The following is a 12,738-nucleotide window of genomic DNA, read 5'->3' as shown; positions in this document are numbered from 1 at the left end:
TAATTGTATTAATTAACATAGATATATTATAATAAATTTAAATATTCTATGATTCAAATGACATAAAAAATTTTAATTGAATGACACTATGCCAAATTGCCAAGTACGATAACAACATGATTTTAGGTATGGATGCAATGATATCATACAATAATACGATACAATAATTACGACCATTTTTTTTAAATATGATTTTATAATATTATATTTATAATATTATTATTTTATAAAAATAAAACATTGTGGATAATAGCAGCCTATACTGCTTATACCTTAATCCGAGCCTGATAAAAGCATTATCGTTCAACACCACCGCTGATGAATGATGAAAGATTGTCGCCCACCACAGTAGCTGTTCCGCTAAAAACTATCTGTTTGGATACCTTTATCGCGTAGTATATACGGCTACTTTGTACGTATTTTTAGATGTTTCCTAATCCTGTCGTATAATAATAATAATATTTATTATTATTATATGACGACACGATAGCAGTTCGTTGTACCCGTATGATATTGGGTATTAATAAAAAGATGAGTAAAAAAAGAAAAAGAAGAATTCCAAAAATATCCAACAAACCTATGAATACTCTTGCTACGATTTGGCAACAACACTATTATTCTACTACAGTGGATAAATGCAACGGACAATAATGGTGTTCTATAGAAGTCTTATAACAAATTTTTTTACGCGTATGATGAAGTTTTTTACTTTAATAAATAATAAATAGTAAACAACACCTTCTCTGTTAGTCGATGCACCCAAAAAATTGTCCATTTGAGGCAATTGCCTTTTTTTTTACCTTTTCTCCCTCGCTTTACGTGACACTGCAGAGAGCGGCCGAGAAGATGATACTGCAGTTATGTATTATATTGTATATACACTCGAACGATTAACCCCTCAAAACATTGCATGGGTGACGTATATCGGCCACTGAAGTGTACTTTGATGTGCTTAGTTTTCTTCTAAACAGATCGAAACACACACACACACACACACACATACACACACGCACATATACATACACATAAATATATATAACAGGAAATTTGAGAGGCGTGTTTAGGCATATACTTTTTTGGGGTGGACCACCATAGTATACCCGCCCCGTGTCTATGTAATATATTATACATTACATATTATAGCATATATATATATATAGATACAGATTTATTGTAAATCGTTGTCGCGCTGTACAAGACCAACTGAAAATAGTTCTGACTACAATTATTATAAACGTGTTTATATAAGCACTTGGTGCTGTGATCATACAATACATTATATCATAATATTATTAAGGTCGTTATTATTTTTGAATATTACACACTATATGCGTGATAATATGGAACAAAATTATAAGCCCGGCAAAACCGCTTTATATAGTAAACACGTAATGACTTTTCGGCTACATCAGGCAGGTATGGATATGAAAATTTGAAATCGAGAGGGAGCAATAAAACACCCTCCTGGACCCATCTTAGTGCAGCAACTGTAGCCTCGTCATTTTTTGCGGTGATGGCCACGATTATATAACTATATTCTTATGCGCACCCAACCACACGGCTTTTAACGATTTACATTGATATGATATCGCATCCTTTCCCGCTATTTATTGTTATGTATTTGGTATTTAAAATTATTTATACCGAATCGCATATTATACCATTTATACCTACTTGAATTATTATTATATTTGACGAAAGAAAATTAAAATATACATAAAACAAAAAAAAAATTGAAATAAAAGAAAAGTTACGATATATACTTTATGGTTTATCCTCACAACGCGAAAGACAATATTTTTCTTATATTATTACCTATTAACAACACTGTTTACAATATATAATTTTTTTCGTATATTATATATATATATATATATATTTTATAATAATATTAATATGTACAAAACGGTGAAATGCGATCGTCGATAATCGTGTACGACGTGTATTATAGGTACCAGCTATTATTGTGGCGAAATAATATTCTGATGTGTACCGTCACTCGTATAATTGTCATGGTTTAATATGCCTAATATTATTATTTTAATATAGTGACCAAGTTTGCCCGCGGTTCATTGCAGCGTAGTTCAGAACAAGACGTGATTGGACCCGGCCGGTCCGCCGCCCGCACCGCCACCGGTGACCTTGAGCGAGTCGGAGCCGAGCAGGTAGCTAGCCGGTCCAGCGGCGCCCAATAAACTGAACGGGTGGTGGGCGAACTGTTGGTGATGCGACGTTGGCGAGTGGTGATGATGATGGTGATTGTGATTGTGCGTACCGCCGCCGCCGCCGCCGCCGTTCATCTTGTGAGCCGGTGAATTGTTTCCTGGTGACCCGTTTCCTCCACCACCACCGCCACCACCGCCCCCACTGCCACCACCACCACTTCCACCACCACACTGTTGCTGAAGCTGGTGGTGGAGCTGCGTGTAGTTCTGGCCCTGGCCCAACAGCCATTTGTTGTTGTTCACCCCTTCCGATTGCTCAGACATTTTTATCGCTGCAAAACAAAAACAAAAATATTTCTATAGAAAAGCAAAATATGGTTATTGGTTATTTAAAAATGAATAACTTATAAGTTATAGATAATAGGTAGGTAGGTAGATATTGCTACCGCAAAGTGCAAACAATCTTTAGAATAGCGCGCCCTATTTCTATTATTCAGGTATGGCATAAGATAATATATCATCAGACAACGCATATACGATATACCCAATTCACCTCTAATGAAATTAATATCGTATCACCCAACCCTCCGATAGATATTGTAGCGATATAGCATATTAATATCAAACTTCCTGGAGAGATATAAGTCACTATAATTATCCCTTTAATTATAACAATTGAATCACTAACACCCACAGAATGCATTCAGCTAAAACTTTCTAAAACTTCCATAATCTGTACAGATACCTATTAGTTAGTAAAATACTAAGATAGTAAAATGGAGTAATATAAAATGTTGAATACTCTGTATTATAAATTATGTACAATATGCATAAATGCATACACAATAATTTAATGCATCGTTAAACTTAATTTTACGGAAATCAAAAGTATCATGCTACAAATTAATTGTAAATTGTTCTGTTTAAAGTGTATACATATTTCATAATTCTATAATAGTACAATATGGATCTTGTCGCGTGCGTAATAACTATTATTGTAATAAATTATTAAATACTATGTTCGTAGATGAACTACATGGCGCCTATACAAGAATAGAACAATAAATATAAATTAAAATAGCATACTTAAGATTTAAAAAAAAAAATATTTGTATAAATATTATTTTAGTTAAATTTGTATTAATCTTTTTAATAATCAATTATGCGTATTGCATACCTACTCTTTAATTTATAATAACTATAGTATTTTTTTTCGAGTATCATAAAATGATTAAAATTTTTCCCGTGTCATGTTACGTGCAAATATTCATATAAAATGAATTATTAAATAGAGAAATAACTTTAAATCATATATAAAATAAATACTACAATGTAAATGAAATATAATATAATAATGTAATATATATATTAAACATGAAATATACAGCATATTAAGTATTTAAAAAAAGTTTAGCCTCGCAAAAAGGGCGACCTCACCTATGTTGTATACAATATGCACATTATGTAGCTACATTGCTACAAGCTATATAGCCGTCCGATAAAAATCATGAAAGCGTACAATTTATAAAACATAAATTACAATGTTTTTTGTTATAACAAGCCAATGAAACTTTTTGAATTTTTAATTTTGATAAAAACGCGCTCGTATAAAAAATATACACATATATGCACTCGACTTTTTCGATTAAAACATGATGTGATGACTTTATTTGGCCGTGCAATGTGTAAAATATATTTCATCGTTTTTATACCACACCAATAATAACGTAACTTATTACTATTATTAAATTGAGTTGAATAATAAAACTATTGATTTACTTTTCAGCGGTGCGTTAAATTATAGAGAAAAAAAAACTCTGACGAATTAATATAATAAGATGAACAAATATAGGTATTGCTAAGAATACTTCGTCAAACGGTCAAACATAAAATTAATAGTTAGGTATATAAGTTTATATTTTTATAACAGTTTGCAGATGATTTTATCAACATTTGAAACCCACTTTTAATATAAATAAGTCTCCTTTGTCCTATACTCCATATAATACTTACAGATACACAGTATCCTATATATAATATTATTTAACAAATTAATGAGACTAAAGGTGATATATTTTTCTGGCACCATCATAATTAAATTTTGGATTTAAACCAAGGACTTTTGTTTGTGTCTAACGCTTTTTATTTATCTTTTATTTTGATGCACATATAATATATTATTACGTTTATGTTATCTTATGTTTGTTCTGTATTATCACTACGGAGTCCCACAATCCTATTACACCAAACTATTTTTCATTATTTAATTAAATTTACAATAATAATAATGTTTTGATTTGTAACAGAGTAACACGAAGCAGTCAGGCCTCAATGACACTAGACCGTTTATTGCTATCACGTCATCAGTAAAGTAAAATATTATATTGTTTACATTTTATTTTAATATAATTATATACCTGCGTTAAATAATTGTACTCAGTAAAATGTAGTGTCTTGTCGAATCGAATAATGAAATCCTCTCGTATTCCCTTATTTTGTATTCATCAGTGACCAAGGGATAAATTTAATATACTAAACTACATTTGACTGTTTTCTATCATACTATTACCGAACGATACACGAGTACTCACGTCTAACATATTTTTACCTCACACACCTTTTTCCCATGCCATAATTAGGGGAATAAGTAGGCTGTGGATTTTTCTTTTCTAGACATTTAAACTAAATAAAAAATATATGCGTCGCCACCAGCCACCAGGCGCGTAATTCTGCAGTGCACGGCAATGACAACACAATGAAGTGTAAAATGCCACTAAACCAGTAAACCATAAAGGTACCTTACATATTCGTATTGATAAAACGAATATGATTATTATTATTTTTCATATTATTTACAAACATTAATTTTATAATGTAATATAATAATTATAGTCGATATACGATATACGAGATATATAGATTACGAGTAATAATATACGCACTTGCGGTAAAGGTTAAACGCAAGCGGTCTCTGACCACGGTTCTAAACTTCTATTATAATATTCAAGAATATTATCCAGTGAGGTTATAAGCCCGTCTGTCCCGTACAGATCGACCGCGGTATAAACTGCGATTACGACCGCAGTGGTCCAGTGAATGGCATACAGTCATCTTTATTGTAATAAATAATAATTTATGACATAATATTTTGAATTTTCTGTCAGTCAGTTTTATGTGAGAGACAGTTTTCCGTCTGTTTCACACGAACAAGTTTTTTTTTTTATTTAATCTCATGATTATGCAATAACCATTATTGGTACAGACATGAAACCACTTTTAGATTACTTTGAATTAATATTTAAAGACATTAATTTAGATAAACTATTTTAATTCTTCTTAAAATTTCATTTAAATTGCCTACACTAACCTTCTTAAATAGAGAGGGCGTATGGCGTCCTTTTAAGTAATATTATATTAAATGGTTATTCAGTGTGACAACTGATAGAAGACGTTCCGACCATACGATATACATAGCATTTGAAGCTTACCCGGAACCCGTTTTCCATGGATCGTGTTCCGGGCCATATAGACGTGTCAAGGTAATTTGTTTATTGATATTACTATTTATAGATTTCTTTAAAAAGGGTTATATTGAGAAGCGGTTGACTTACAAATAATAATAAGAATTTCGTTAAATATACCAAAAGCAATAATAATATGGCCATATGGGTATACTTTCATTTCGTTGCCGTAGTTACCAACATGGAAATTGACAATATCAATATAAAATATTGATAAATCGGATTTAACCGTGTAAGTATTTATTGATTATTCATATTCAATAGATTATTCAGTTATATAGAAACCATACTTTTGGATGCATTTTGTAGTGTTTATTTTTGAACATTTTTATCTTTCAGTTCCAGGGAATTTTGGAATTTTAACATACTTATTTTAGTGTCTTTATAAAAAAAAAATACAAAACATTTACTCTTGTAAAGATTTTTTGGCTAATTTTGAAGTATAATAATATGCGAGGTCTAGAATAGCCCACAAGGCCACAACTACTAAAGCATAAGTTATGGACACCATAACTTTACCCTTAACCCACCTATAGGTATTTAATTGAGACTTTTTTTTATTATTATATATCAATTATTATTTTAAAATAATTATACAATATTTTCTTTTATATTGTATCAATATTTAATGAAAATTGTTTCACGTTCGAAGTATAACGCTCTAGGTTGCCACTGCAGCAGTCGTTGGTCTGTAATACAATATTTATATAACAACATGTCATTTGTCCGGATCAAAGATTGCTTGTTTAAATATTAAATTGCAGTACTGATCCTTTGGAAATACTAAATAATACGTATTATAAAATATAATAATGTAATGCCAGTTGGAGATCCTAGTATTTTTTTGAGAGGGCGAATGTATATTTTCAAAAAATATTCATAATAATATGATAACCAATTGTAATGTTATATTATATTTATGAGGGATTTGTATTTTGTATTATATAAAATACTATTGTTGAAAAATATATCTAAATAATGTCTAGCACATAATATTGAATCCATATAATCAATATTATAAAATATTAGAATAATTACGTAAAATAAACGCGGCCTTAGCGAGGGAGGGCTTGTATACTCGTCGACTATACAAATAGTACAACTGATATACATATATACATTGCACTTAGATTTTGTTTGTTCAACAAAAACTTTCGCAAACCTGTTCGTCAGCGTTTTGGTCGGTCTATGGCTCGAACACAACGACTTACACGCTGCGTAGACGCGTAGTGATTTATTAACGCGCACTCATAGGCACTGCTGTATAGCTTCAGCGCACCTCGCCCGCCGAGCGGCGATTAAATGTATAGAACCATTTCACGGGGCGCGCGAGCGTGATTTAAAACGTTCGGCTTGCGAGGGGTGGTGTGTATAGGATTAATCGCGCCCGTCCGTGATATTCGGGGAGAAAAATCTATTATCTTAGTTAACTTTTAATCACCGTTGCTACACCGCCGCTGGATTGTTGTTCGCTGTCAAAGTGGATCATCGACGACCGCCGCCGTGGCACCGGCCAAACAAAAACACACACATTCACAGTTTTTACTCTCCAACACCCTTCTTTCCTTCTTCGTAACAATTTTTCTTTCTTTCACCCCCACCCCCTTCCATCTCCGCCGACCAACACAAATTATCGTCTGCGCTCCTCTTCTCCAAACGATCTGTAGCGTCATCTCTCTCACTTGCTGTCTCGAGCGTACTACTCGGGTATATATATATGTATATGTGTGTATGTGTGTGCGTGTGTGTGTGTACAGTACATATGTGTCCTACGGGTCGTCTGACACTAATGGAAACGAACGACGTAACCAACAGCAATTTTCTAGATTAAACGTCACGGGGCTGTAGTACGCGTCTCTCCGGCACTGCACGCGCGCCACGCCGATCGTTCGTTTTAATGCGAACGCGACGCGCGGGTCGGGCGGGCAAAGGCGGAAGAGGGCGAATTTTGCCGCAACAGCAGCCGTACCGTGTAATGTTTAAGCGTGTGGTGTGGTTGTGTGCGCGTGTAAGATTCGCGTGTGGGTGTGGCCTCAAGGGGTAAGGGGTTCGCGAGCGAAGAAGTCTGGACGGGTGGAGGCTCCGGCGAGGTCGGTCGGCGCAGACTTTATCCGTGTTTTTGTATATATATATGTTTGTGTGATCGGCTCGCCTTTCTTTTTTGGATTTATATACCATACCGTCTCTCATCCCGCTATTGCCCACCGCCCCACACCATTGCCCCATTTGCCGACGTACTCGCTCCCCGTGCACCCGACGTCTTTATATACTACTTTTCAGATTTATCCCGTCGGTCCCACGAAAATAATCAGTCATCTGCGTTGGAGTAGTCAGACCCAAACCCTCGAGAAACGATTTTTTTCCACTCTATTCGCGTCTGCGGCTCTATCGTCCCACCGCCCGTCTACTGCTACAGCGATACCGCGAAAATATCGTAGAATAATGATATATTATAAACATCATTTTGTACGTTTCCAATCTTCTACCACAACCATGTCCATTTGTCATAACCCTGTTGCTGCGTTCCGTCCGTTACCCCCGATATTCCTATATATATAATATATATACATTTCGGCTTAAGTTCCGCCTGCGCGCAACCAGTAGCCGATTGAAAAATGTAGTATATTTGCCACCTGACTGCACACATTCGATTCTAAATACATTTTAAAACACATGTGGTACACATTATATTATGTTATAGTTAAATTTGTTTGCTTACCTAAAAAACTTCTTACCGAAATCCCGAAACTATACTGCGAGTATACTGTATCTATACATATGTAAGTTTAATGCGTATAACATATTATATTAATAATAAGTATATATTTTAATATAATATGTATAATGTATATTATGTAATGTATTAAATATGTTGTATACTTATTTTAAAAATTCAAGTCTAATAAATACTACCGTCGTATGTTAATATTATATTATTTATTATTATAAACACGCATTCTATTACTTCATTTTTGTTAGTTTTTTTCGAACTCTTTCATATTGTAGAGTATACAACTTTTTATGATATGAGCTGATGTCCTAAATACAGAACATATCAGGAATATTCAATCATTTTATATTGAATAATTATATTTCCATAAATTGTAAAAGTCAGATTTTTGTGACACGTTATTCTAAATACATCTATACATAAGATTACGATAGTGCCTGATTTTAATTATGTGAAATCGATATCCAGTCCATACTCCGTTCGAAGTTTGATTCGAAGTATATTTATATTTAATTTAAATATCATTTTACCATCTATTCAAACATTTCAAATAGGCTAATATTTACAAGTATTTTTATTTTTCCTTTCTTCTATCTAACATTGAATTCTTTTATTCTTAGTACGTAAACTCTACTTCAATATATAATATATAAGGAAATATCTATGAGGACACGATGTTCCGACTCTACAAAGTACAAACCTTCGGTTCATAGTTAGATATATGAGTGATATGACCCAAATAATTTAGCCAACTATCGAGCACTATATACTACATAATAATTATACGTTAAGTAAGAAATCGTAAAACGCCTAGTATTATTTTATAAAATGTTTAATTTGTTCAAATGGAGGGGAGGACACCTTAAAAAAATTTGCATTTTTCGACTCTTTCTGTTATCCCCGTTAAACTAAGAACTACCTACATCACTGTAAATCTATATAATATTATATTTGTTGTATTCAAATATGGTTACATAAATAAGCAATGTATTACATATTATCGCGCATGCTTTTATATAAATCACAACCTATTATACCGTGTGCATATACGTATTAAGTTGGCGTTGATATTTTGTATAGTTTATACTGGCGACATTTGTGCTATGTATATTTATATATTCACGCTAAAATGTATCATCTGTTTATAAATTTTACCTGATCCATTGACTGATTTCATGTCGGTAGAACCGTTGTTAGAAGATATGCTACCAGGCGTGGACGGTGTGCCAGGCTTCCCGTCTTTAGATTGACCGCATTGTTTCGGCTCGGTTTTTATGCTGGTCGCATCTACCGTGCTACTGCTGCTGGATTGCGACGACTTTTGCTGGGCTAGCCTTTCTTGTTTTCGGAATTTTGCCCGGCGATTTTGAAACCACACCTGTAAAAATAAGTTTGATTAGTTTCACGATCACCAACTGTCAAATTGTAAATCTATATTTTATATATTTGGTAACATAGTATAGGTACTATGACATGCCATTATAATTGATTATGGTTGTGGCTTACAATTAATTGTTAATATATTTTGGTTATGTACTTATATGATACATATTACTTTTACATAATTATAGTGAATTCCGATCATACAGACCATATTTCATAATTTTAAACCAAATCTGTTGATATATAATAATATATATGTATGTATTTTAGAATATATGGCTTATATTATATAGGTTATTTTCATGTATCGTTACTTGTTCTTGTTAAGGATCCTTGAGGCTTATTTTAAGCTTTTTAAAATAATAACACAATAACATCTATATAAAGTTGAGTGTCTTTAAACATTCATATATAGTACGTATAAACATTGTGTATATAGTATACATAGTCACATGTATTATGTATGTATAATATATTGCATATGGCAGAATAGCGTCAGTAAAAGTCCGTCTCTATTTACCTCTATCACCAACAACCGCACCACTCTTCACCTACTGTTAATCAACGGGAGCGCTGCCGCTAGTATTCGGTCCGTTTTTAAAAGGTTATCTTTTTGTCCTAAACAAACAGCGCAAAAACCCCTTGGCGGATAAACTTCGTGCAAAAGTCCGTGGGTCTTGTGTATACTTATGACTGCTGTTGCTGCTGCCGTTGTGCAAAGAGAGTGTACGTCCTACACTCGCAGAGATGCGCGGGTATATATTGTTTTTTCTCTCGTTTTTCCCCCTTTTTTTTTGTTTTTCCATTGCCTTCTCTGCATCTTGTGTATACACCACCACACTTTACTCTTAGTGTTGTTCGGCCTTGCATCACAAAAACCTACTGCTTTTACTATATATATATATATATATATATAAAGTAGTTCGACATTAGATATAATATATATATATGTGTGTGTGTATGTTTAAATGTAAACGTGATGTTTACTTTCCACCTCTTCAATTCAATAAAGTTCGGTTCCGTTTAAACACGCGCGCACGCAGGACCTTTGATTCGTTGATGGAGGCGGCATCGGCCTTTTAAATAAACGCACGTGCAAAGGCCGACGGCTACGTGTATATTTACTTGTCTTTTTACTTTTTTTTAAAAATTTCTACCCCTCTTAACCTGCACCCTTCTCACATGATTATTATCATTCATTCTATATGTAGTAAATTTGTTTAAATAATTATGAAGGTACATATTATACTGTATATATATATTTATACACTAACCATAAAGTCGAGTATTTATATAATTTTTTTTTCTTTTTTTTTTTCATACCAGAGTTAAATATTCTTAATTATATATTACATTTCAGTTGTCCAAAAAAGACTATATAATAATTGTATACCCTGATAAATTAAAAATTTTTAGACATTTAATTTAAAATTAAGTATTTTAAAGTTGTATAAAAGGCCTAATGGGATTTGACCTAAATATACGTTGTTTATTGTTTTTAATTATTAAATTATACTACTATAATCTATAAGTCTATCGTTTAAAATTCTGTTTTATAGCTGCAAATGTTATTTTTTGTCGTAGTTCGTTATATTTTCCATATAAATTAGTAAATTACATTCAAACGAGATATTATTGCATTTTTAAATATTTTAGAATTAATTTGCTAAATTTCAAAAATAAATAGATATTAGTAATTTAAATCATAGTATATTGTCATTTATTTTTATCTAAGTTTTCATTACCTTTCGAATGAAATTACATATTACAGTTTTTTCAAACAATTATGATATAAAATGATGTGTAGGTATATAGTTTAATAAATTCTTATAGTTATAATTATAAATGATGAAATATCTCAATGTAAATTTTAACAAAAAAATGTATTAACCACAGAGTGCTTACAGGTATTCAGGGAATGCTATAGCAACATCTGTGGGCTGCGAATAATTATTACAGTCTTCACTCTTCACTCACAGTTTTTATTGTTGCTTACTAAATATAGTTAGTACTGTTAAAAGTTATTATTTACAATATAACATCATATATTAAATGAAATTTCTTATAATATTATTTAAAATATTTAATCAGGTTATTATTTATATCATAACTTTTAGAAAATATGTTCTTATGACTATATTTGTTTTTAAACTTTACACCAAGCATAATACGTATTGACGTATTGTAAAAAATAAATTAAGTTTTTGTATCAGTCAAATATAATTTCAAGATTGAAGAAAAAGTGCTACTATTATTATATGTGAATGCTCTTTTCTGAAAGCTTAATTCTCAAACATATAAATAAATAATTTTCAGCAACACCTACCACTAAGTTTTGCGCATACCTGTGGTATTAACCAAAACTAAAAAGGGAGTTTTAGTCAAAAAGTACTGTTTATCATACTATAATGATAACATTAATATTATCTATATATAATTTAAATATACATTGTAAAAATTATATAGTTAATAAATTTAATTTTTAGTTAATTATAGTATTTATATAATATAATTAAAATACAATATTGATAATAATAATATATGGTTTATATATTATTTCAATCCTGTCATTGATTATATTATATATTATATTATTTTGTTTTACCAAGTGGATGGCCATTTGATGGAAAAAATTACATGGTATGAAATTTTAGAATCCATTTCGTGAAAACATATCCACTTTATGACATTTTTAATTATTTCACTAAGTGGAAAAAAACGGTTTCCATTTCATGAACTGGATACATTTTCATAGAATGGACAATTTCATCAAATGGATGCGATGATATAATTAATAATAATTTATGTAATGCAATTTTTAATTGAATAATAAATATTATAAATATAATAAATAATTCTACGTAATATAATAATGTACCGTCTCATATTCGTGATGTATGATTGACGACAGTAGCATATTATGTGAACAGTACCTACT

General features: G+C 31.6%; 1 protein-coding gene across 2 annotated transcripts in view; it reads right to left on the bottom strand.

Moving 5' to 3' along the window:
• LOC113554503 (paired mesoderm homeobox protein 2B-like) overlaps positions 1–12,738 on the bottom strand; it is a 43,739-nt gene that overhangs the window by 703 nt on the left and 30,298 nt on the right. Inside the window, exons 3-4 of one of the 2 annotated variants that reach the window (XR_003405270.1) lie at positions 9,573–9,795; positions 273–2,497 (exon numbers count right to left, since the gene is read on the bottom strand). Coding sequence is in view for 1 of the 2 variants with exons in the window: in XM_026958384.1 (XP_026814185.1) it covers positions 2,085–2,497; positions 9,573–9,795 (636 nt within the window). In the remaining variant the exon portion in view is untranslated. Of the gene's footprint in view, positions 1–24; positions 2,498–9,572; positions 9,796–12,738 lie in introns of those variants that run through there. The other variant, XM_026958384.1, reaches the window with a different exon arrangement.

Source organism: Rhopalosiphum maidis, chromosome 2 (assembly GCF_003676215.2).
Source record: "Rhopalosiphum maidis isolate BTI-1 chromosome 2, ASM367621v3, whole genome shotgun sequence".
Classification (NCBI taxonomy): Eukaryota; Metazoa; Arthropoda; class Insecta; order Hemiptera; family Aphididae; genus Rhopalosiphum; species Rhopalosiphum maidis.
This window is presented reverse-complemented; position numbering and strand designations above follow the sequence as displayed.